A 26,864-nucleotide genomic window follows, 5' to 3' on the forward strand; every position below is an offset into this window, starting at 1 on the left:
TGTGTATATATTTATTTATTTCAAACTGATTCACGATCGTCTTATCAGCAAAACGGTTAATTATATCGCTGCCGGGTGACGTCATGTCGCAACGCTTTGCCATGGCCCAAATGGGCATTATATAAGAAGAAGTAGCAGAGGCATGCAATGAAAAATAACGGCGTACTTAACAGCCGCGAATTGACTTTAACGATCATGTTATTAGCAGGCCGCTGTTATGCAAAGAGGCGGCGCTGTTAATTGTTAATGAGCATGTTAAGCATGTTGACAAAAATAAAAAAAATGACAAACAAGCCGCAAAAACAGCACCAGCAATAACAATAACAAAAACAAGAACAAGGTTCGCTGGCTGCATTCGAGAAGCAATGAAAATCAATTAAAATTAATTGATACAAAAGTCAAATTAAAAGGGGGTAGGGGTGTAGGCCGCTTATGGTGCGGCATGTGTTTGTTCTTGTTGTTGTAATTGGGTGCTTGTGCGTCATTTGTTGTTGTTGCTGTTGCAAATTAAACGAACAATGTGGAATAATTAGAAAATGCAATCGCTTTGAGGCGCTCTCCTCTCCACCCTCTCTCTTTCTTTAGCTCGCTCACTCACTCGCTTGCACACACACACACACTCATCCAACCAGCCAGTCAGAATTAGGTTATAAATTAAAAGAATACGGGGAATTGTTGGAAAGAGAATGGGAGATAAACCGCATAATAGGTCTAGAGGTATTTTTCATTACTTACTTTCCAGCAACCGCTGTATGAGGCTGTCCACATTTAAATCAAAATCGCCCATTTTTTTGTTTTTATTTGTATTTTTGTTGTTGTCCTTCTCTAGATGCAGTCAGCAGTGAACTCCAATTGGAAGTGTTCGCCGCTCCACTACAACAGCTCTCGAAAGTAAACGCACACGCACAAAATGTTGTTTGTTGTTTTGATGTTGTTGCTGTGCCGTGTACTTAATTTTTTGTGTGTGCCGCAAAAGGCAATTTCACTTTGTGTAACACTTTTCAGCGCTTTTTGCTCTGTTGCGTTGCGATGCGGCGTTTTACAGTTACAGTTGTTGTTGTGGTTGGTATTGGTGCCGCGGCTGCTGTTGCTGTCGCTGTTGTTTTGCTGTCGAATTTGTTGGCTATTTTTCTGCAAATGGAACAATTGTTGTTGTTGTTGATTTTCTCACTGGATGCAACTGCACTGGCAAAAAAAATAGTGTACGGCAATATAGTGCGAGCACGTTCCTTGTATTGTATTCATTCAAACAAAATTCCACGACACATTCAACTATGAGCGCTTCAGAATATCTGGTGTTACTCCGCTTTAAAAACAAATAAAATAACCAAACATGGCGACAGACTCGCGTGAACTATAAGGTTAGTGTGGCCGCGAAGTCAGTACGCGAAAATGCTTTGCATTTGATATTAAAAAATACCCAAACACTCGATAACGATTGCAGCTAAAATACCATGTTGAAAACTACTTATTTATTTATTTTTAATCAAATGAAGTAAAATTAAAAAATCAAACTATCTATTTTATTGTTTATTTACTGTTTTAACTTTGTGTATTTATTTTATTTTGTTACATTAGGTAAAATAAAATTATCGATAGATAGCAGTCAAGCAGCTGCTAAAGGCGCACGCATTTAAATAATCTACCCAATCGCCAATTTTGTTTAAATATACACAAGAGTTCTAATCTAAAAAATACAACAACAAAATATAAGAACTGTGATATTTAAAATGAATTATTATATCATTTTACTGTTTTAAAATGCCTTAATATATGTAAGGAGGCAAGGCACCTAGCGTACTAATAATTTGCATTCGCTTTCAAATAACATAAGTTCTAATTGTGCATTTTTCTTAATCGTAAATCTATTGAGATTTCAGAAACTACTAGGATTTTTAACTCTTTATGTGAATGTTTATTTGAATTATCGTCGTAAGAATTGAGTTACCGTAGTTCGATAATTCGTTTGCGTTAGCAGCCAACTTTAAGAATCTCGAAATTGCGTCATTCGCGCTCTGTTTACTAACAAACTGCGTTCGGCGCTCAAATAGCAGCTGTTTTGATGATGAATTATTTTCCCAACTATTATTCAATTGAGGACATCTTTGTCACCCAAGAAAAGGTTGAGTGTAAGGTCAACACACGTCTACAGCGGCTGGGTAAAAAATAATAAAAGTATATACTATGTGGCAACGCTATATTACCATTGCATTTGCAGGCTTTCTAGATGCCGGTGCTGAAACGGAGGACCTGGAGCCCGGCCGAACTATCAATCTGCCGCTGTGGTACATCAAGGAGCTGAAAGTGAACAATGCTTACTTTACGATAGCCGTACCGGACATCTACAAGAATGTGCACAAGGCCGTCTGCGAGGCCGAGACAACGCACATTGAACTGGGTCGACTGCATCCCTATTTCTACGAGTTCGGTCGCTATCTAACGCCGTACGATCGTAACCATGTAATAGGACGCATCATATTCGAGACGCTGCGCCAGCGCGTGCGCCATCTGTTAGACATATCGAAAAACGATGGAGACACCAAGCACGAGCATCGACTCGACAACATTGAGAGCAAGCTCCACGAAGCCGGCGTGCGCACCAATACCCTGGTAAGAATCATTCATTATCCCAAGGGATCAGACACTCATCCAATGCTAATTATAGTACATTAACTGGCTGCAAATGAGCGGCAATCACATACGCACCTCGCAGCTAGTCGAGGAGCATCAGAAGAAGCGCAAACGCGCCGACCGCAGCGACGACGAGGGTGACAATGAAACGGACACGCCCACTAGCAAAAAACGTAGCACAATGTAAACAAGATGTAATGATAGAGACATCGAAAAAACACACTTTATTTTATTTGTTTCACTTTAAGCGTATTTGTAAAAGAAATGTATAAACTATTTGGGAAAATCCAAGAAATATAAAAAAAAAACAAAAAAAAAGAATTTCATAAATTCGACATACCGAAAATTGAGTAGCTCGACCGATTTGCCAGATAAGATAATAGTAGCAATTCAAACACTGACAATTCAGTATAATATCTATAAATAATTTGTTTCAATTACAATTTTCAAACTCTGTTTGAGAAGCAGGAGCTCAGATAGTTTCATATTTCATATTTCAATATTTATAAGCACATATAAGAAAAGGAAAGGAATTTCCTTTTAGAAGCAACAACCATATTATTATAATAACATCCATATTTTAGCAACCAATTTTTGTTTTTTTTTTAAGTTATTTATGCAGTTTTCTATGTAAGTTTTCTTTTGTAAATATTTCCCACTGGCTCTCACAGAAAAAGGAGAGAAAACGAAAATCATTTAGTACAATATAGCTTGGTATATAGCTGGGTTAGGATATTGCTATGTATAGATATCTCTTGATATATATATATATGTATACTTTGTTTGCTTGCTTGGTTTTTGTATATACGACTAAATCCTCTCATTTGTTGGAACAATAAGCGCACCTCTCAAGGCAACAGTTTGTCAAGCATTTCTTTGTTTTCGAGTCGTTTTTCAATTGAACTACTTATCTAATACGGAAAACACACACATTCATGTATATATATATATATATATATATATATATGTTTATATACTCTTGTATATGGTTTATATATAGTTAACACATTTGTGCTTGGATTTTGTAAGCTCTGTTGGAATTTGGAATATATATTTTCATATATTCGAAATCGAAACAAAAAATATTTGTGCTCTCGCCATCAAATCGAATTTAATGGGCTGCGACATGTGGAAGATCATATTTCTATGAAGATCTTAAGCATGCATTGTTCAATTATATATTTATATATATAGTATTATAACTTGCAGCTATTTTGATTTTATTTTCTGTTCTGTTTTTTTTGGATTTTCTCTTATCACATTTACTCTCTTACTCCCCCCCTCTCCCTCTCTCTCTCTCTCTCTCTCTCTCTCTCTCGCTCTCCCTCTCTCTTTATATATATTTCTGATGTATATAACATTTATTTATACATATATATATATTAGTTGAATCTGCTTAGGTACGCATGCCTCGGCCAGCCGAGTTGAATATATAATTTCTTTGATTTCATTTACAACATTTCACAAGTTTAATTTAACAGCCAGTTTAACATGCGGTCAAACAATTAACATGACATCTATGCTGACTGAAAGCAGCTGCCAAATGCGACACAAATATAGGAGTTTTATGGTTTATCGAATAGGACTGCCAGTGTTGCCACATCTGCAAACACGCACATTTAACATGCACTTTGACAGGCACCTTACATAGTATATATGGATCGATAGAAGTGCATTACAAGCTTATCGATTAGCAATAGTTTGTTTTTTTTTTGTTCTTCCTTGCAACATTTACATAAATTTTTACTTGATCTTTGTTCTTCTTGCAATTAGGCTTGTTTTTTGCCTTTAAAAGTAAGCAACATAATTTTATTTTGTTTTGTCTTATTTTTAGTTTCATTTTTCAATTTTTTGTTTTGTTTTGTATTGTTTGTTTTTCTTTATGTTTTTCAATTCTCTTGAAAAGTTATCAATTTTTATATAGCTAATCAAGTATCTCTGGCTGGACTCAGGCGGATGTCTGTTATCTGTTGTCTTTGTCTTCGCTCGTCTTACAAAGCACACATGGCTCTGCCCGAAGAGCTCTTCAAATTATGTAGAATTAACTGCTGTGCTTCTTCTTGTCAAATGTGTGTAAGCAAAAGCAAAAGCCACAACAAAGGTCTTGCAAGTCGTCTTTGCAAAAACAAAAAAAAAAGTGTTAAAATACATTAGTTTAACGTATATCGATATAGGTTTTATAGCTATGCAGTTGGGGCGGGCCTTTCTCCTCCGTTCCATCTCGTCAACTTTAACAATTCACCCTAATTTTGCTTGCCATTGCTTGTGGCGGTGGGCGTGTCCGCAGCCGTGGGTGTAGGCGTGGGCGGGGGCGGGGGCGTGGGTGTAGGCGTAGGCGTGGGCGTGGCTATTAGAGCGTTCGCCTGCGACTGAGTGCCAAGAGCTGATGGCTGCCTCCGTCGCTTAGGCAAAAACACCTGTAAAACAAATAAGAAAACACACGGAAGTGAGTGAAAGGCAACATAATCTATCTCGCTCTAAACAAAGCAAGACAGAGAGAGAGAGAGAGCGCGCGAGAGACGTAGAGGCAAGTACTTACCTTAAGTGCACCCATGAGCATTAGATAGAACCAGTAGAGCTGCGGCAAGAACAGTATGGCAATGCTGATGAGGCAGCCACGTGGCAAGCCGCATATGGCCGACCACATGGAGGCAGCATCGATGGCCAGGCTGTAGCGCCACATTACATATGGCCACATGCAGACGCGGCACACAAAGAACGTGGCCAGCATCAAGAGTCCGTTGACAATGTACACACGCGAGTCCTTCAGACCCATTGTGCTCAAAATGCTGCGCAGCGAGACAAACGGCGTCGAGAACTCCATCATGAACATGTAGCTATAGATGCAATGTCCACCGCCGCGTATATACTGCAATCAAGAAGCAGCATTAAGCCATGTTTACAATATACTCGACGCGGCACTCACCGTCACGACGAGCAGTCCGAAGGTTCCAATGAAGACGTGATGTATCATCATAACCGGATGGGTTAGCACGTATTTCAAGAAGTCCCAGCGCCCATCCTTCGGTATCTGGACACAGGCGCCATCATAGTCGCATATCTCATGCGGTGTGCTCGGCGTGCTGCCATTGTTGTTGCCACCGCCGCCTCTGTCGCCACCGCCGACACCGGCCTTATCGTAATACTTTCGGGCATGGCCATTGGTAAAGGGCTGTGATTTGGTCAGACGCAGCAAGTGCAGCTTGTCGGCAATCTTCTGAGTGTGCACCTTGTACATGGACCAAATGTCGTACATGAAATAGGCGGTGCCAAACCAGCCGTATGCCTCCATTAGAAAGTGCGAGGCATACACAAAAGATTTGCTGCACGTTGACTTACAGACGATCAGACCCACCAGAAACGAGAACGATGCCTGTATGGCCGAGACGATTCTGTAAAGCAAAACAAATACAAAATTAGTTAAAATGATTAAAAAACTATGGTAGAGGCATCTAAGAGACATCATCAGTTTAAAACTAAGCGAAGAGTTAGCACTTAAAAAAGCTTAAAATTAACAGACAACTGCTACGCAATGCGCTGAATAGTTTACAGAGCACTGCAACTCGGCTGTTAGCACGGCCAATAACAGAAGTCGAGGGGACGTTTAGTAGGGAAATCTAGATCTAGGGATATTTAGTTTACAGAACACCGCAATTCGACTGTTCGGCCGGTAACAGTAGTCAGAGGGACTTTTAATAGAAAAATTCACATCTAGGGATATTTACTTTACAGAGCACTGCAATTCGACTGTTGGCTCGGCCGTTAACAGAAATCCAAGGGACTTTCAGCAGAGATTTCCCTAAATCTAGCGATATTTTGGGGGTACTAAAAGTAATGAAGTTTTATCCTTTTGTCTAGGCTAGGGAAATTAACGATAGCTTTTGGAAAACAATGAGAATTCATAAAATCATATTTTAAAGAGTAGAATAGTTTTTTTTTTCGTTTTTTCTTTTATCAAATTACCAATACCGTTTTTACAATAAAAAAAAGACGGATCAATATCGTTTACACTAGCTTTGGGCATATCGATGTGATTTACTCCAGTTTGACATGGCTCTCAGCACTTCCGGCCGTAGAAGAGCGTGGGCAGACAGGTCTGGTTTATCTGCTGCTGGCGCAGGCCTACGGGGGTGGGCTCAATGACGATCGGCTCATTCGGCAGCCGTCGTAGGCAGCACCGGCGTCTCGGATAATAGTTCTCGCTAAGCTCTTGAGTGTTGCCCAGCAATTTGTGGGGATAACAAGGGTATTGCTGTCTATCATACCTTGGCTGATTATCCACAGGGGTCGATAGACGGGGCAGCTGGCAGTCGGGTGAAATTGAGGATCTGCTCACAGGGCAGGCGCGGCACTTGCGCTGCATCTGCTTAATCAAATTGGCAACCTTGACTTGTTCATCGACGTCGATGGTGGTGGTGCCGGCACGCTCCCTTGTCTCGTCCGACGTAATATAACGTGGGAGCGAACAATGTGTTTTGAAATCCAAATCGGAGACGAGCGACACGCTCGGTGGCATTGGCCGACTGCAGCTTGTTCTATTGGTCTTCGGATAGTCGCTCAACTTCGACAACAGCTGCGAGTTCGTCGGCAAACGGCTCGTCTCCAAGGCCAGCTCCTCTTCGGTCTTCTGGCGTACCGACAATCGCGCAGGACGGTTGCCTTTATGCCTGAAAGTCAAAGTTTTGCCGATTAGACCAGGCTGCTGACTACTTGCTGTGGTGGGCACCGCAAAGATCGACGGCATCGCCTGCTTAGCACTTGACGCCGCCATATAATGCGATCTATCGAAATGCACAAAGCCGAAGTCATGCGGCACGCTTTCGTACACCGAACTGGCGCGCATTATCGAGGGGCGATTGTTGCCGGAGTGCATGGCGAAAGAGCTGGACGATTTGAAGTTGACGCTAGGCTCTGGGGTAGCCGTAGCTATGGACGATTCCGAGTTCTCGTTTGCAACAAAATTCACATGTCGGACGTCGGTCGCCTGCTTCAGCATGCGTTTCACCGGCCTCGTCGCGGACTTCAAAATGGAGCTCGGCTGTGCCTGATAGGACTTCGGACTACCCTGCTTGATACTGGGCGGAGCATAGTCGATGGTACTCTGTGAGCGGCGCATACTTGGCTCCGGATAGCCAAAAGATTCGCTGAAAGCGGGCAACATGTCGCTGCTGTGTCTATGCGCCGTGTGCACATACTCCACGTCCATGTTATTGTTGTTATCAGCGGACAGCCTCGCCACAGCCCTGCTATCAGGCGTCATATCATTGCGGCTATATCCGAGGAACTCACTGGTCGAGCCTTTGGGCGACCTCCTATGCGCAGTTTCTCTTTCGTAGCGCTCCACTGGCAGAGGGTCTGATCTCTTGACCCGAAGATCGCTGGTGGACGGCTGCCGCACTTGCTCAGAGCTGGAAAACTGCTGGCTCTTCTGCCAGCCGGAGCCGATTTTGGCAGCAGCAGCAGCAGCAGCATCCATGCAGCACTTCGAGCTAACGGGCGTGGCATAACCCTTGAACGTATTCTTTTTGGCTCGCTGCACATAGGAACTGGTTGCGTACGGGCGTAACCCAGGCAATGGAGCTTGGCGTTCGATAAAGCCCAATGTTGTGGGATTATTCAGGACGGCCTTTGGCCTGTGGTCGGTTGGATTCGATTTCGCATCATTGTCCTGGAACTGAACGTCGCAGCCCGAACGCGAGCGACAGCTGACAATATGTCGGCCGTTGTCGTTTACGTTCATGCTATCGTTATTCTTATCGCTATCGATATCGTTATCCGTGCTGTAATCTCTGCCGCTATCGTATCTTTTGCCCCGCCTTGTGGCTGCCTGCACTGAATCATTGTAATTGGCATTTGCCTGCTGAAAGAGCTGTCGCCATTGGCCCCCATCGACCAGCTGCCCCTGATCCAGCTGAGGCTGCCGACGTTGATTAGCTGGATTAGATGGAGGCGGTCGACGTGTGCGCAACGACGAAGGCGTCCGGAAACGCGGACATTTGGCCTTCAGCTTGGGCAGCTTAAGCGACGGATCGCGAAACATTATTTGCCTCTTATTGACCGCTGGCGTGGACGATATCGATATCGAATGGGCATGGCTAGGCGACTGCGAGCTTGTGTTCAGTTTGGGATCGCGTTGCAAGGGGCTCTTCGTATAGCGTGTTATGTTGGCCACACGCTCCGCATTATGATCTACCGTATCCATGGACGTTTCAGTCGATATACCGCGCTTCAGATCCATCACGATCTGTGCTCGTCTCGCAATGCTATTCGCACTAGGTCCGTTTGTCCGAGGCTCATGCTCCTGCTGCGACTCTCCACCTTTGTTCTGGTGTTGGTCAAGTGCCTTGCTGTTCGCGTTGTTCGCATTGCAGAGCCTCGTCCTGTGGGCCGCATAACTCGAGTGCTGTCCGTGCACCTTCTCACTGTTACCGGAAATAACGCTTTGGAATATCTGACTATCACTTCCATCAGCTGGCTGTGAGTTTTGCCTCCGGCTGTGATCTATGCCTCGCTTGGGGTCTGCCGCTTTAATCTTGGATACCTGGCTCTCGCAGGACATGTACTTATCCTTGTGCGAGATGCTGTCCTCCGAATAGGTCGAAAGCCAAGCAGAGCTCGGTTCATGCAAGCTCGCCACATGCTTCTCAGTTGGCTCATTCTTGGGATAGAGCGGCGGGGCTGACTGAAACTGCATGCCAGTTCGGTTAGTTGGCTTCTGGCTCTTCCTTGGCCCGGGACTTGAACTACGACTTCTCACTGAACTTGCCTCCAGCCCCTGCCCCTTGCTGACGCGCGTGTGTTGACGCTGCATCAGACTCGCCGGTTGCCTGCCATGGACGCGTTGCTTCTCCGCAAAGGTAACCGAGCAGCGCTTGTGCTCTGCCAGCTTATGTCGTTTGCGTGCCACGAGATGCTTCAATTGCGAGTAGTCTGTCTTGGGCGCATAGTTGGCGTGCGCCGCTTGGCTGGTCGAGGGCTTTTCATCTGTCCTCGGCGCCGTCCTTATGGGCATGTTGCCTGCAGCTTCTTCCAGCTGTGTGCTCTTCGGCCGCCACCGTAAGTCTTCGCTGTTGGTTGCCCGGACTGTGTCATCGATGCCTGTTGTCGAATCCGAGTACTCTGCCGCTTGGCCTTGCACCATCACGAACTTCTGGCCCTGTGGCAAGTAAGCAGCTGTGGCACTGCTCTTGCCCGCTGGCTTCCATTTAGAGGCCGCGTTGCTGAATTGTCCTAGGGGCTTGCGCGTCAAGTAGTTGCACTTGTTCTGCAATACCGAACAGCTGGTCGACGAGTGCCACATGGTGCCCTGGCTGCAGTTCGCTGCGTCCGCTTGATGGCGATGTGTCTGGTGCCAGTTGCTGGGCTTCGAGCTGCACGAGAAGAACGAGGTGTGCTTCTCTTTGTTAACCTGTTCCATCCAGCGCGGCGGCTTTCGCGCCTCCTTCGACGACCTCGGCTTTTTCGTTGTGGCCAGACTGTCATACGCGACTGGCTGGCGATTGATGGTGCTGAGACTGTACAGCAGGTAGCGTCCCGGCATTATGGCTCGCTTGCAAAGACCCGCCACGCTGCCGAGTATGCCCTTTCGCTTCACCTTGATCTCTGAATCCTCGTCTAGGCAGCCGTCCGAAGGCTCCTTGGCGAACTTGTTTTTGAAGAACCAGTGCTTGGAAAAGCCACGCTGTCCACGCGGCAACTGGGCCCTGGCCACAGGTAGAGCTGCCGCCTGACCCGGAAGCAGCGAGCGAGCTGACACGATCTCTGCGCTCGATTTATCCGCGATCGCAACGTGCACGCCCAACGCTTCCACAACAGCGTCGCCAGACTCGAGCGTGTTGCCGTCTTTACAATGTCCTTGCATTTGATCCGTCTTAGTTGGCTGGCTCCTATGCGGGCAGGTGCTCGTGGTGTAGCCCATGCAGGCCACTTGCAGAGCCAGTTGTTCGGTCTGTTGCTGTTGCTGCTTCTTGTCGCAGCTCTCGTCACAATCGAACTGCTGGCACTTCGCAGTGGTGCACACCACACCGGGGCAGTCGTAGACGTTGCATTCGCTGTCCACGCACGTCTTTATGGCGCTGAAGCTGTCCGACTGCGGGAAGGGGGTCGCGAGCTCTTGCTTCGAATCTGAGGACTCTGACTCATCGCTTATGGCTCGCTCTCTCTTCGCTGGCTGCCGGGCGCAAGTGCCCAGCCCTTGATCGCCCAGGCACTGTTGATCGCACGCGTCCACCGCGGGCTGTTCGCAGCTGCAGCAGGGCGTGGTGTTGCACCAGCAGCGCAAGGGCAGGCCGTAGAGCGGATATCGCTTGCTCATACCATCCTCGTAGCTCTTGAGCAGGCCGTAGAACTCCGGCGAGATGCGGCGAAAGCACGCCGGATTCAGTCGCCGCTGCGGCACCTCGCGCAAACTATACTTCTTGCGTAGGCGTGGCAGCGGCGACTTAACGCGGCGTAGCGCTGCGCCGCATTCCTCGGCCATGGGCTGGCCATCCGCCTGGTAGACGCAGGCGCACGACTTGTGGCGCCTCGCACGCAGGCAGCAGCACGTGCGTTGCGGATACAAGCGGCACACTTTGCCCTGCGACCGGACGGCAAGTCCGCCCGTAAAGCGACTCTCTTCTGAAGACACAGTCGGCAGGCAGTCCACCAGATGCGGCTTGCATACGGTTATCTTGTTGGCCTTGCTCGGCTCTTCGGACTCCTTGGGCCTGGCCGGGTCGCTGCCCAAGGGCTTGTCACTCTTGTTAATGCGCTTGCGCTTCGCATTTACGAACTTGGCCGGGCTGTGGCAGTGGCACGTGAGATCGCCCTGCCGCTTATGCTGGCGCTGACTCTGTTTCAGCTGGCGGCGCCTGCGCAGCTCCTGGCAATAGTCCAAGTACTGAATGCTGTGCTGCAGCTGCGGCTCGTGGCAGCTGCATCTCTTGCAGTCGCATGCGGCGTACGCTTGGGGCGGCGACTCCCCCAGTTGCTTGGCCAGCTTCATTTGCAGCTGCTCCTGCGACGTGACCTTGTCCAGAAAGACCTTCTGCCTGCGAAACCATTCCGTGGCCAAATCGGGCACTAGCAAACGATCCGATTTCCCGTCATGGGTCAGCAGCTGCTCAAACATCCGCTGCCCGGGCGTTCTCCGGCGCTGCGACGACGCCAGACGCTGGGAGTGTTTCTTGCACAGACAAAACGCAAACTGTCGTCTGGCGACACTCGCATCGCCGGGCGGATAGTTTTGCATTTCCTTCGCCACGAAGCGCTCCTGGCAGGTCATCGTGCTGGTTTCTTTGCAGCGATCCCAGTTCCCAATGCTCTCCAGTGTGGACAGTGTCATCTCTTTGTTGTGCTTATCAATAGTAGTTTTATGAGTATTGTTATTGTTGCTGCTGTTGCTGCTATTGTTGTTGGTGCTTTGGCTACTTTGCTCGCGCCAATTGCTTTAGCTGCTGTCCAGGCTAGTGGCAAACGCCAACTGGCTATTGCATAGTAGGGAACCCTCACAGCTGAGGGCGCTCGATGGCTTGGGTTAGCACTCGCTGCCAATTTGGAAATGCCGAAACTTGAATAAAATTCAATTTTGACGTTATCAAACTTCATTCGAAACTTGTTTAAAGTCAAAGTGCTTGAGGGTTTACTAAGCAATGTGGCAATTGGACCACTTACTCAACTCCCGCTGTGTCCCGAGCTGAGTTGTGCCTCTCTCTCTCTTAGTGATGGCATTGCGGCAGCAATGACAGTGCGAAGCGCAGCTTTGTCTGTCGCTCTTGTTCTTCCTTGCATGATTTTACTCGGGTCTTGGGCTACAATTTGCTGGGGTTTATTCAGCAAGGACATACTTTACATGGTGCTAGTGCTCGCTGTCTCTCTCTCTCTCTCTGTCTGTCTCTCTCTTCGAGCCTCTCCAACGCGCTGTTTCTATAACTCACATTTTCTCTCTCTCTCTCTGCTCTCCCTTGTGCGATCTCTTTCTCTATCTCTGCTCTCCCTTGTGCGATCTCTCTCTTCTCTCTCTCCCTCTCTCACGTGCTCTCCCTTGCGCGATCTCTCTTCATCTCCCTCCTTTGTCCGCTACCAGAGATGGCTGTAGCAGAGTAGGATTTGAAGCTAACTTCAAGCACTTGTAGCACAGTCTACTGAAGATTTGAACTTGTTTCGAAAACAATCGGACATTGGGCGCAAATCTTATACGTAATCATGTAGCCTTTTTATTCAATAATTTGGCAAAAAGCAAAAAATTAGATCTTTCGTTCAACAACAAAATATAGAAAATGTGCGCTCCATGCCGTGTTGGCTGTTGTAATTCACATGTTGGCCGCTGTCGACCCCCTTTGGAGAAGTTGCGCCCCGTTGAGAAGTATCGATGGTTCCGGCATTGCACGGCCGATAGTTGCGCCAAGTGCAGAAATAATGTCGAAAACGATTATGGGGACGAGGACGACCTCCAGTGTGATTGCGTTTGCCGGCGCAATCGTCACATTATCGAGGCCCTTAGCTGCCTGTTCAAGTGCTCCGTGCAGTATATGGTATCGCTGCTGTTCAAATTGGCCTATCAGCAACTGCAGCCACTGAAGCGTTTTCCACGCGACCGTGTCTGGAATGTGATGGAGCATGTTAAAGCGCCATACACGGAGCTAAACGATTTGGAGATATACGATAGCATGTACGACCGCTGTGGACTGCCCATCGATCCATTGGACACGGATAACATAATCAAGATAATACGACTGATGTTCCTAACAAAAGTGTTGACCTCCGAACAGCATAAGTATCTGATGCATATGTTACAGCGCCTCAACGAGCACGCCTATTGCCCGGTACATCTGGACTTGCTGCTGCAGACGCTGGAGACTCTCGACTTGAAGAAGCTAGTCTGCGGCATACGTAACCAGGAGGAGCTGACGCGTCGCCTCTACACCAGCCGCCAGTGCAGCTCCATATGCAAGCTGTACCGCAAGGTGACCACCGTTGACAAGCATATGGTTTCGAAGAACCGCAGCAGGCGCCGACACAAATACAAAATGTCTAACAATGAAACGCATGTGGACGATGGGAGCAGTGTCCGACATTCGGCATTGAATCGACAGTTTTGTGAACGGAAGCCGAACGATAATATCGCTGATATCACACCGCCAGCAAACACCATAAGGTCCGTGCCCTTCAATCGTTCCAGCAATGCTGGCACGAGAAATATGCGTAATTCCAGTGTGGTCAACCCATCTAACAAACGGCATTACCCCAGCGCAGAAAAATCACACAATGGATGAATGATTGATAATTTGGCTACACAATCACTTGTTGCTCAGGACAGATCCAGAGAAAGCCGCCTTTTGTTTTCAACATACATACCACTTTTTCTCATTTTGTTGTTGTTAAGGATCGAAAAAGCGCCATAAATGTAAAATTAAAGATGTGTATTTAAGATGTTTACTTGCTCACTTGAGACGTATTCACAAACATAAATAGTCCATATAACTCCGAACTAAAGGTCGTTTTTCAATGCAAAATGAGTTTAACAGCGTCTGTTAAGTAACAGAGGAAATTTACTAACTCCGAGCCAAAGGTAATGTTCACTGCAAGTGTGTGTAGGCTTACAGCGTTTGTTAAGTGGCAGAAAAGGAAATTTACTAACTTCGATCCAAAGGTACTTTTTAATGTAACAGGAGGGAATATTTACTAACTCTGAGCCAAAGGTAGTTTTTAAAATATAGAAATATGTTAGTAGCGTTTTTTAAACAAATGAAGAGGAAATTTAATAAAACGTCCACAATAGAGTAAAGTGCTCTATTACATTTTCACAAAGTGACTTCATAATGTCTCGTTGAACTTGGCATAGAAATAAGGCAGCTTTGACTCTGGTTGAAAACAATTGCATTCTCAGACACTGCTGCCTAAAAGCGTTGATCATTACTTAAGGCATTGACAAATTTTATCTTACTTACTTTTTGGATTTGGCATTACACATCTTATTTTAATGTGAAATGTAACGATATTAACAGCACTGTTAGTTAACAGTAAACGCAAAGTGACAGCATGGAATAGTGGGAAATTATAATTGAGAAATGAACAGTGGGGAAATATGATAGGATCAAGCGAGTGAAATTCAGTTCACTTATCTAATAGGAAACTTAAGTTGATAGAATTTGATCGTTATCCCCCTTTAAAGGAACTTTGTAGAACATTAAGAATTTTCCTAGGCAACTTTAGCTTTTACAATCCATCCCAGTATACTTTGTCTTACATTAACAATGACAAACAATTTGATACTGCTTTTTGGAAATTTGCTAAATTCAAAACTATAAAAAAAAACTCCAGACTAAACAGACAAGAAAATAGCACAAAAAAAACAGATACTCTTTATTCGGATCAAATTTAAAACTAATCAAAAATATTGCAATTTTCTTAAAAAAAAATTATATATATATATTTATATTCCTATATATATACATATATATATATAAAATAATCGTTTGGCATCTAATTGAGGTTCCGTTCGTATAAATTTCGTTTTTAAATTTTTTTATTCAGCTAACAAGCGAATGTCTTTGGAGAGGTCGAAATTCATTGCGGGAGCTCGGGGCGTTGACTCCAACGCTTTCTATGGCTCCATAGCCCTGGGCGCTGGCGAGGGCGGAGGCCTCGGCTACAACTTCGGACTGTTCCCCGGCTCAGCAGCGGTCCGCAGCGCACTCTATGGGGCGACAGTGCGACAGCCGGCAGCGAATCAGCATCCGAAAGGAAAAGCCGTCAAACGACGCACCGCCATCTCCAATGGAACCGCTGAGTCCACCAATCTGGAGAAGTTCGCGCGACGCACAGCCCTAGCGACGAGCAAGGCAATTGTCAGCGTGAACAAGGCTGCGGCGAGCGCCAATAACAAGCGACCGTTCAAATTCGGACAGCAGCCGCAGAATCAGCAGCAAAAGCAGACGCTAAAGCAACCGCAAAAGCAGCAGCAGCAGCAACAGCCGCTAAAACAGTCGCAGGTGGCGCCTAAGAAAGCGAATACCACCATCAGCAATCGCAATCACCAAAATCGCCACACGGCGGGCCAAGCTGACAACAATTTAGCGAATGGCAGAGCAAATGCGGACTCGAGCAACAAGGCAGCAGCGAGAGGGATTAGCAGCAGCAACAGTTTCTGTCGCAAGTACGCGCTACGCGGACGCCGCGGACGCCTGCGCACCGAGGTGCCACAGACGAAATGGTTGCTGCTGCCGCAGAGCAATTTTCGCCAGAGCAGCGAATCCTCGTCAGAGGGGAATACCCGCATCGCAGTCTCCGGCACAAGCGGCGCGGCCATAGCCAGCGTGACCAGGCCCGGCCGACAAGTGCACCAGGCACAGCTGGCGCCGAGCGACGAGCAACTACATTCCAAGCATCTGCGATCGCTGCGGCAACAGCAGAAATTGACAACATCCTCGTCGGATAGCGTTGTCAGCATTCCGGTGGCCGCCATGCCAGCAATGGCCAATGCGAGCTCCAACTACTCCGGCCCTCAGATGACAGATGGCATTGCCAGCAGCAGCAGCAGCAGCAGCAGCAGTAGCAGCAGCGACGGCGACGGCGACGGCTACGACGGCAACTGGCAGAACAGCGAGGACTACGAAGCGCCTCGCTCCTTCAAATGTGACAGCAAGAGCCTCAAGCTAACGTCTACGGTGATCAAAATATTGCCAGAAGCGCGCTCAGCAGCAGGAGCAACAGCAACGAAAACAGCAGCGGCAACGGGAATGGGAACAGAATCAACAACAACAGCGACGACCATGACAGTTGCTACGCCCAATCGCCTACAAAACAAACAACAGCCACAGCAGCAACCACAAGCACAACAACAGCAACAGCAACAGCAACAGCAACAGCAGCAACAACAGCAACTAGCAACGCCAGAGCGTAAGGAGCATTCAAACAGAGCGGCAACAACATCGGCGGCAGCCAGCAAAAAATGTGCGCCGAAAATTGTTCGAGTGGATCAGCACAAGGTGCCCAAGACCATTGAGGATGGCATCGACATAAGCTATCAGTATTTTGTATCGACACCTCTGGTGCGCGGCAAGAAGCCGCTGACCATACGCTATCTATATCGTCCGATGGTGCGACGCTTGAACCAGGTGAACTCGGCGGCTGGAACGCGACACGTGCGTCGCAGTAACAGCAGCAAGAAGGGTGTTAGTGTTAGCGATAGCAAAACAGAGTCGCTGGAGAAACTAGATGAACTGGCGCAGGAGCAGGAGCAGGAACTCCTGACTGTGGACAGCACCGATATTGAGGACGATGACGATGGGGAGCAGCGCAGTAACTATGATTTGCCGCCGCCACTTGTGGTCGATGTCAAGTATTTGCCATTTATAAACCAGCTGAAAAGGCATACGGTATCGAGCCAGCAGAACAGAAAGTACGCGATGCAGCAGCAACAGTTGCTGCTGAGGAACGAGCAGCGTCTGAAGGAGGAACATCAGCAGCAGCTGTCGGAACAGAAAGACGCCGACGAGCAGCAGGAGAATGCTAAGCTGGTGGATATTCTGAATGGGAAACTAATTGAGGAGCAAACAGTGTATGTGCAGCCACGCGAACAGCCGCTCAGTCCACGCCCAGTGCTGATCGACTTTCAGCCAAATGTGACGCGTATCAGCGCTGTTGGCGGCGCCAACATTTGCTACCACGCGCCGATACGCATGTGCGCTGGTGCCGCGGAACAGGCTGATGCAACGGCTACTGAGACAAACGAACCGGCAGCGACGCCACCAGCAGCAGCAGCAGCAGCAGCAACAACAGAAACAGCAGCAACAGTAGCAGCAACAGCAGAAGCGACATCAGACGACGACGAAGATAAACGTCAATATCAAATTCCAGTTGTACCTCAGCCAAAGCATGCTCCTCCGCCTGTGATAGCTGCGATTACCTATGAGGATATTGAGCCTATTAACTACGCTGCCAAAACAGTTACGTTTCAGCTGCACGGCGCCCACAGCCGCAGCCACAGTCACAGCCACAGTAACAACAGAAACAGCAGCAAGAGGGAGCCAAACAGCAGGTGCAGCGGCGGTGGCGTCAGCTACGGCGAGGCCGAAAGCATCGCAACGGAGTCGCGAGCCGGGTTGGGGAAGAAGCGTCGGAAGTGCAAGGCACGTGGCAAGAAAAAGAATCGCAAATAATTGTTGCTAAACACACACACAATCAGCCATATATATTTATATATAAATATATATATATTAATATATATATATACGTATATATATATATATGCATACACACACACATAGACAATGCCATTCCAAATTTTGGAAGCGTGTGCCCCAATTCTATTTTCACAATTCAGTTTCGATAAACCGTTTAATGATTTCATTTGAGGTTCATGATATTGTGTTTAGTGCTAGTTGGAAACCCAACGCCGGCTGGGATGACTTCATTTGCCGCGAATGTGCTCGTTGCTCAAAGGTCAGGGCTAGTTTAAGGGCAAGGCGAGACACAGGCCAGATGGCTGTGTTGTAATTCATATAATATAACAGCCAGCATGCGTCTGTGGGTGTGTGCGCGTAAGATTGTATAACAATGATAGCAGGTAGTAGGACACTGTACAATAGCCGTATGAAAGCACTGCCAACGTAGGTACTTCCAACTGCGTGTATAACAGTGCTCGGCTTTGATTGAATAAGAGATAAGAGCAGTACAGAATCGAGCAGTACAGTGGCTACATTTGAATGACTAATAGATTATTTGAGTATAACACACATTTGTGCATGGGCAAATAGAGTAATACCAATAGCTGTTCCCAAACATCAAAAATGTGTATAACAGTTGGTAGAACATTGCTGGAATATGCGTAACTAGCATATGATAAAGTGAATAACTGCTCCCTAAGCAACAAAATTGTGTATAACAGAATGTATAAGCGTGCAGAATGTTTATATCAGTCTGTATAACAGTGGCTAAATTTCAATAAATAATTAATTCTTGTAAAAGATGATTCCCTAATACAAAAAATTTGTATAACAGAATGTATAAGCGTGCAGAATGTTTATATCAGTCTGTATAACAGTGGCTAAATTTCAATAAATAATTAATACTTGTAAAATATGATTCTCTAACATAAAAAATTTTTATAACAGAAAGTATAAGAATGCAGAATGTGTATATCAGTCTGTATAACAGTGGCTAAATTTCAATAAATAAGTAATACTTGTAAAAGACGATTCCCTACCATAAAAAATGTGTATAACAGAAAGTATAAGCGTGCAGAATGTGTATATCAGTCTGTATAACAGTAGTTAAATTTCAATAATAATTAATACTTGTAAAAGATGATTCCCTAATACAAAAAATTTGTATAACAGAATGTATAAGCGTGCAGAATGTTTATATCAGTCTGTATAACAGTGGCTAAATTTCAATAAATAATTAATTCTTGTAAAAGATGATTCCCTAATACAAAAAATTTGTATAACAGAATGTATAAGCGTGCAGAATGTTTATATCAGTCTGTATAACAGTGGCTAAATTTCAATAAATAATTAATACTTGTAAAATATGATTCTCTAACATAAAAAATTTTTATAACAGAAAGTATAAGAATGCAGAATGTGTATATCAGTCTGTATAACAGTGGCTAAATTTCAATAAATAAGTAATACTTGTAAAAGACGATTCCCTACCATAAAAAATGTGTATAACAGAAAGTATAAGCGTGCAGAATGTGTATATCAGTCTGTATAACAGTAGTTAAATTTCAATAATAATTAATACTTGTAAAAGATGATTCCCTAATACAAAAAATTTGTATAACAGAATGTATAAGCGTGCAGAATGTTTATATCAGTCTGTATAACAGTGGCTAAATTTCAATAAATAATTAATACTTGTAAAATATGATTCTCTAACATAAAAAATTTTTATAACAGAAAGTATAAGAATGCAGAATGTGTATATCAGTCCGTATAACAGTGGCTAAATTTCAATAAATAATTAATACTTGTAAAATATGATTCTCTAACATAAAAAATTTTTATAACAGAAAGTATAAGAATGCAGAATGTGTATATCAGTCTGTATAACAGTGGCTAAATTTCAATAAATAATTAATTCTTGTAAAAGATGATTCCCTAATACAAAAAATTTGTATAACAGAATGTATAAGAGTGCAGAATGAGTATATCAGTCTGTATAACAGTGGCTAAATTTCAATAAATACTTAATATTGTAAAAGATGATTCCCTAACATAAAAATGTGTATAACAGAAAGTAAAAACAAACAGAAGTCAGTCCGTATAACAGTTATTTGATGAAACTATCCAATAAATACCTGTATGACAGCAAATATTTTAAGTACTATGAATGTATATAACAGTCCAGCTGCATAAACGATTGTATAACAGCTAAGTAGTAGGGAAAAGGTTCGACAATAAAATGTTAATCCTGCAGTTCAGTCTGGGCTCTGTTTTTAACTTTATTTAGAATCGATTCAATCTCATGCGACCCACTAATTTGATTTAATTTGAACCCGATCAAATCTCTAGCGGAATTAAGTAGCATTTAATAGAGACAAGCAATTATCTAGCTATTAAGTGGACTACTGTGAAAACTGTTCTAATTGAAGCAATCCAATATAATGATATGAGCGAAACTGGAAAATCCAGTGCTTAATTTGCGTTAATTCAAGTGAATTTGAGGGCTGCCTCAAGATACTTACAATGAGAGCCAATTCCAACTTGCGATTTGGCAATTCTCTTCTTGGCAGATGCACAATCGGTAAAGCCAAGGAGTATATCAAGACTTGACTTTGTGATTTAGAAAGATAGATGGAGATATATATTTAACAGAATAGGTCTCTATAGATGTCTAAAATGTAGTTAATTTTGAGATCTTTCACACATACAGTGACTACATTTTGATCTAAGGGCATCTGCTAGTCGTGTATGCCCTAATAGAACACTTCTACTCGCCTTGACATAAGTTGGGCGGGTTAGGCACGCCCGCCCTGGGCTCGCTTACCTGATTGTCTTTGACACTCCTCTATATATATTAGGCGAATGTTTTGGAGCTCAACTCTCTGTCTTTTTTTTTTTTTTGTCATGCTAACTGTGCATTCAGCCTTGACAGCTGCGTCGCACCCCCAAATGAAAATGGAGCATATCGAAACGAATTGTTGGGCATTTGCTCCAATTATTAAAGTGGGCATTGACCATTGCCCATGTCGAAGTGCTAATGAATTAGGCGCTAAGGTGTCAATATGCTCTGCATCTCGGCATGCGCTCATATGGCCCACGGGCCAAATAGTTCGCATTTAACATTTGCGACAATCAAAGGCAATTGTGCTAAATGCTGTTATCGGTTACTGGGTCGTTCCCTTGGCTTTCCAGTCTGGCCTTGCTGGTGCACACAGCTACACATCTGCATATATCTTTGATGACATATAGGAACAGAGACAACAAATAATAATAATAGTAATAAACTGTTATAACTGTGTCTAATTTAGATTTATGACGAAAGTCAAGGCTGGTCAAGGTGCGAGGTGCGAACTGTGAGCTGCGTGCTGAGAGCAGCGAGCCACGGGCCGCGAGCCTCGAGCCTCTCACAAATTGCCCTCAGTTCCATTCGAGTCGTTAGTCAATAGAACTAAGCACACACACAGCGCGCCCACTAACACACGCGCACAACCGTTTCATTAAGTATACGAGCAGAATGTGCGCCTCAGAATTTCGCATATAATAGTTGGTTCGAGTCTGTTATACATACATCTGTATATATATATACATACATATATATATATTTGAGTGGGCAGACATTTGTTTTAGCAGCCAGGCACAGTGCTCAGCTTATCTGACTACCTAAGCCAACGCACACACACATCTACAAGTGTTATATTTGAGCAGGGGTAAGCCCTTCAGTTGACAGTTATTAAAAGTGACTGCGAAGTGGGCTATATAGCTATTAGTAAAGCTCTATTGATCGATCGATCGATCGCTCGATCGTTTATAAGGTATATACATATTAAAGTCAACACAGACTATATCAATAATTAGGCAGAGTCTTAGAGTAGTATAACTTATTTATGTGCGCAAAGACAAGTATAACAGACACAAGATAGTATGACAATTTCTACATAAAGCTTATCAGGGGATATAATAACTTGTACAAGAAGACTAAACAAGCTTTCGTCCGGCAGTAGAACAGTTTTGTAAACAATATAACAGTTTTGTATCAAGCTGATTTAATCGTAGAGAAAAACAAGTGTTATACAGAAGCATTAGGGGCAGTGCAATGTGCAACAGTAATTGGCAGTGGTCGTATAACAGTTTCTATACCCAAATAATTATGATAAAACTCTTTTGTAGTTTTTGTCGAGTATTAGAACAATTGACAAGCTTTCGACTAGCAGTATAACAGTTTTGTAAGCAGTATAACAGTTATACAGCAAACTCATTTAACCATAGAGAAACACAAGTTTTATACAGAAGCATTAGGGATAGTTAGTTATAACGCTAAATTAAGTTAATGGACCGTGACCGAATGTATAACAATAGATAAAGGTCACTTAAGCAGCTGTCAGCTGTTGATTTTAATTTAGTTTCTTCGCTTTAAGTGCCATGCTGTTATAATTTACAATGTGTAACAGTAATTGGCAGCAGTCGTATAACAGTTTCTATACCCAATCGCTTATTCGCTGCTATCAGCTCAACATTGCGATGCAGTCACATGATACGCCGATTTTATAATACGTTTTATTCGATGCTCCCACCTCCTAATGCACGCCCCGTCCCATCCCCATGACCGACCCCCTCGCCCATACCCATGCATCTGTGACCCTCAAACGTACGCGATGTAATCGCCAGGGGGCAACTCGAGCTTGACTCTAGAGATAGGGAGCCGGAGGTGGGGAGAGAGCGAGAGTGTGACGCCAGCAGTGAGTCCATACAAAATAAACAATTCTACACACAGTTTAATTAACACTCTGAACGGCCGCAGAGCGAGAGCGGCGGGGAGGCTGTGGGCGTGGCCGCGGAACCAGTTTGAATGGACGCGCCAATTGACGATGGCAATGCGAATTCGATGAATTCGATTGTTTCTACTTTGCACATTACATTCCTGGCTGCTGTTTGTTTTCGTTCATTGAAATGTTTATTTGTACTCTGTCTTCTTCTTCTTCAGCGACAATGAACAAGCAACAAACGACAATTAAGCGTGTAACCAGGAAAGCAGTGCGAACCGAACTGCAACTATTATTAGCTTCCAATTGGAAGTGTTCAAGGCACAACTTGACAAATTAAGATGTGGATTCATTTAAACAAAAAATGTATATATATATATACATAAGAGAATAATTCTTATAAATAATAAAGTGAGGCATCAATTCGTGTTGACTTGAATAAAAATAATCGATGCTTCAATTGACAATAAAAACAGAAAAGTCAAATCATAACTCGCTTCTCAGTGCAGAGTTTTTGATGCTGAAAACTTTTACGATTTGTACACAATCTCACAGATATATATATTATTACAATGATATATATTCTGTACAGCTATCATATGATATAGTCTCATATAATCTGAGCTGTTCTAGCTCAAAAATGTTCAATTAGACCAAAAGAGTTTCGTTTTTATAGAGTTAAGGTGTGCTCTAATATCTATATAACGGCATATAGCTATGTATACTATATAAAAATGTTGCTTGATTTGTCAAAAACATATATATATGTTACGCTCTTTGACTCAAGTTAGTTCAATGTTAAAAAGCTCTCTTTGAAGGTCAAGGACTCTTGACTTTTGTTCTCTCTCTCTCTCTGTCTCTCGCCCCCTTCTCGCTGTCTCTATTTAAAATTCTCTCTGACCCTGACCCGTTGTGTTTTCATATGAATGAATTTGCACAGATACAAAAATCAACAACAAAAATAAAAAAAACATTTTTCAATTGTGATTGAGAGCCAGAGTCAAGGACAAATCAATTTGAAGGCTTTGACTTTGACCCTTGTTCCAAGGAGCAAGGCTTAAAGATTTTCAGATAACAACGAAAGTTATATAAAGAACAATATTAAAGAGGATTATTAAAGCACGTTTCAAAGGTATAATGAATGAAAGAATAATGAAAGAAAAGGAAAATATATATCATTTGCAAGCTGCGTTCGTTTTCGGCAGTAAGCACTGTAACTCCGCCTATATATAGAGTCATTTAAATCTACAAATAATGTATTCCCAAGCAACTTGTAATAATCATAAAGTGGATGCGCTCTTCTACTCGAAGTAAATAGAAATCTCACTGCATACATATGTATACATCGAGTATATATATTAGATAATATGGTAACTGTACTTAAGATAACTTGCAGTTATGTATACATATATGGCATAGGTGTCTGTTAGCTGACTTACTTGTTGGTTATTTCGAGGACATCGGATATCATGAGGCGATATTTGTTACGGAATTGCTGTCCCCTCTTTGTCTCCAGCAGATACTTGTTGCAGAAGTCGGTCAGCGAGATGAAGTAGATGAAACCGAGCGAGGTGAGGAAGAGGCCACGCTGGAGCGTGAGCCGATCGGTGGTATTCGGGATTTGCCACAGGCTGCCGCAGGCCAAGCTCATCGAGCCAATTGAGCAGGCCAACGAGAAGTAGCAGCCGCAGCGCAACGGCATCGGAGCTGCGGCTACCTCCACAAATTCATCGGCAGCTGCAGCTGGAACTGGAGCTGGAGTTGGAATTGGAGCTGCAGCTGCAGCTGGAACTGGAGCTGGAGCTGGACCTGCAGCTGGTGCTGGCGCTGGCTCTGGCGCTGAGGCTGCATCCATGCAGCCGCCATTGCTGAGCAGCGGCTGGCACAGGCTGTTGCGACGCTGGTGCATTGTAGCTGCTGCGCTTCCGCTGCTGCTCTGCTTGAGTGGAGTGTTCGAGGAGTAGCTTAGTGTGTGTCTGTCTGCGTGTGTGTGTGTCACAACCTGTTGCCTGGACGGTGGATGCTTTGGCTAATTGATTCGGGATTTCGTTTGCGTCTCGCCTTTAGATGTTACACAATTTCATTTTTGCAGCTGTGATTGAGACAGACAAGAAGAATATGCTAGTCAGGCGCTGATTGACCAACGAATACTCTATATATATTTTTTTTTAATTATGTATAGTGTATTTAGCGTGTAGCGTGTAGCGTGTAGCGTGTAGCGTGTAACGTGCAACGTGCAGTGCAGTGTCTCGTCTGGTCGCGTCTGCTTATCGAGCAACAAAGCGGAACTCATTCCGTATGCTCATTATCAACCAATTATCACTATCAGCTGCGACCCTCGGTTGTTGCTGCCGCTGCTTTTCACATTTTGATGTACAATTTACAAATATATTTGACATTACTCAACATAAGTATATAGATTCTCTACCTCTCTCTCTATCTCTCTCTGACTCACTGCTTTATACAATCTTATCTAGCATTTAGGGTTTATTAGTTTATTGCCACTTGCTGTTTTTTTCTTTGGATTTATCACATTTATCACATGCACGACATTTTTATCAAGAAGAGCGCGCGCATACTGTCAACAATCTGTTAACCTACACTTTTATGCTCTCTCTCAAAGGCTGTTAAGTAACATAGACATTGACTCTCTACAAAGTACAAAATTCAAATGGTAATTGACATTCGCTTTTGTATGCAAATGCAGGCATGCATGCTGTGCGTGTGCATGTGTGCGAGTGAGCGCACAATAAAAACAAAAGTAACGCTCACGCTCACGCTCACTCTCTCGCTCTAGCTCTCTCTCTCTATGTGGCGCATGCATTGCAAGAATGCGATACCAAAGGTATAAAAATGTAGGTCAAGCACTTTGCATTGCCCAAATAAACAATTAGCACACGCACACACAGATATATATGCATATATATATATATATATATATATATATATAGAAATATACAACCGCAATAAATTGCTTGGCCCGCACATTGTTGACCAACAAAATTGACTCAGGTTGCGCGCGCGCACAAACAAAAAATAACAACAATTAAAAGAACAGCAACAATTACAAATTCAAGCGGCTAATTGACTCTGTTTTTTTAAGCAATCAATATACTTTAAGCACTTATTTATAAGTTTTTGTGTCACTTTCGTTCACTCGACAAGACGCCCACATAAACACACATTTACTCTCGCACACACAGACACTGAGATGACGCGCGCGCAGTCAGCAGCAGACGCCGAAGCTGCTGCAGACGCATTTCACACGCACACGCAATGGCCATAGCAAGCATTCATTGATTATGCAATTCAAAGAATCTCCAATTGTCAAAACTAATTGAACTCGTCTATCGCATTATGCACTTGCATTCAAACAACAGCAACAACAAGAAATGCAATAAAAGTGATCTAATCTTGCGCACACTGCTACACACACATTCACACATACCCATACACGGACAAACACACGCGCGTTTTGTGTGTGCTGCATTTGCCGGCAACGGCGTCAGCGGCAAATTCACTTGCAGTTCGTGCTGTAATTTCAAAATTCGTTTCACATACACTGTTCACAGTGACAACATTATTTTATGATTTCAAACATAAACACTTTTATTAGTACGTTCGAAGAATATATGTTGGGAAAAAAATACATAAATTTAGAAAAATACAAACAGCAGCGACGTTAAACTGACCCAGTTAGATTGAACAATAACAGCAGAGTGACAGTTGTCAGCAATGGTATGCATCTGTTATACGGGACAGTGGTCTGTTACGTTTTACAGGCACAATAACAGCGATATATCGCTGCTTGCGATATTTGGCTGAAATATAAACATCGCATCAATCAAACAAAAATTATTGTTATTGGAATTGATTTAAATTCAAATCATTGTTAAAAATAAATAAATTTGAATCAATTTATAAATCATTTTTTTGTTCTTCAAGCCCACGAAACTAGTACTAAAAAATCGATAGTATTCTTAAAATAAACTCAACATAAGCAAAACAAAATAAGTCGTTCTTCCTTCTAAGCATATATTAAATAAATATTAAATCAGTGTTTGAAAATTGTTCAAGCTTAAGTAAGTGTTAATATTACTTATAACCTAATTGTTTGATTTATAAAATATATGAATAGTAGGTATTTTGTTAGGTATCAACATACCAATGTAAATGTAAATTATGTTGCATACAAAAAGAAACTAATACCTAAAAATACTAACTTATATAGCGAACTTAAAAAATACCATATTATTTTCGCTGGATTTCGACGAAAACAATGTGACCAAGCTGCACGAACTTAAAAATGTAAATAGAAGTC

At 43.8% G+C, this 26,864-nt stretch overlaps 4 protein-coding genes across 9 annotated transcripts in view; 2 read left to right on the forward strand and 2 right to left on the reverse strand.

Annotated features, from left to right (window-relative positions):
• The window catches only part of LOC111602062 (serine/threonine-protein phosphatase beta isoform), a 31,493-nt gene extending 30,120 nt beyond the window's left edge, over positions 1–1,373 (reverse strand). The window contains exon 1 of one of the 2 annotated variants that reach the window (XM_023318975.2): positions 736–1,373. In XM_023318975.2, coding sequence (XP_023174743.2) covers positions 736–787 — 52 coding nt within the window. In that variant the 5' untranslated portion in view covers positions 788–1,373. The remainder of the gene's footprint in view (positions 1–735) is intronic. The other variant, XM_023318976.2, reaches the window with a different exon arrangement.
• Positions 1,374–1,982: 609 nt separating this feature from the next.
• LOC111602067 (probable DNA replication complex GINS protein PSF3) lies at positions 1,983–2,913 on the forward strand. The gene is made up of 3 exons (XM_023318985.1): positions 1,983–2,159; positions 2,219–2,610; positions 2,666–2,913. The coding sequence occupies exons 1-3, from the start codon at positions 2,063–2,065 to the stop codon at positions 2,816–2,818; spliced, it is 642 nt and encodes a 213-aa protein (XP_023174753.1). The 5' UTR covers positions 1,983–2,062; the 3' UTR covers positions 2,819–2,913.
• A 1,576-nt stretch (positions 2,914–4,489) lies between these two features.
• LOC111602068 lies at positions 4,490–26,281 on the reverse strand. Of its 5 annotated transcripts, none has more exons than XM_023318986.2 (5): positions 26,236–26,281; positions 23,983–24,635; positions 5,558–6,023; positions 5,171–5,500; positions 4,490–5,048 (listed from the first exon to the last, which is right to left on the reverse strand). In XM_023318986.2, the coding sequence occupies exons 2-5, from the start codon at positions 24,450–24,452 to the stop codon at positions 4,875–4,877; spliced, it is 1,440 nt and encodes a 479-aa protein (XP_023174754.2). In that variant the 5' UTR covers positions 24,453–24,635; positions 26,236–26,281; the 3' UTR covers positions 4,490–4,874. The 5 variants fall into 5 exon arrangements, with proteins under 5 accessions (XP_023174754.2, XP_023174758.2, XP_023174756.2 ...); XM_023318990.2 differs by lacking the exon at positions 26,236–26,281 and adding an exon at positions 26,216–26,235; XM_023318988.2 differs by lacking the exon at positions 26,236–26,281 and adding an exon at positions 26,105–26,200.
• Positions 12,754–14,101, forward strand: LOC111602069. Its single transcript, XM_023318991.2, has one exon. It carries the CDS (start codon positions 12,891–12,893, stop codon positions 13,884–13,886), a length of 996 nt encoding a protein of 331 aa, XP_023174759.1. The 5' UTR covers positions 12,754–12,890; the 3' UTR covers positions 13,887–14,101.
• Positions 26,282–26,864: the final 583 nt, after the last annotated feature.

This window comes from Drosophila hydei, unplaced genomic scaffold (assembly GCF_003285905.1).
Source record: "Drosophila hydei strain 15085-1641.00,03,60 unplaced genomic scaffold, DhydRS2 tig00000250-arrow-arrow-pilon, whole genome shotgun sequence".
NCBI classification, from domain to species: Eukaryota; Metazoa; Arthropoda; class Insecta; order Diptera; family Drosophilidae; genus Drosophila; species Drosophila hydei.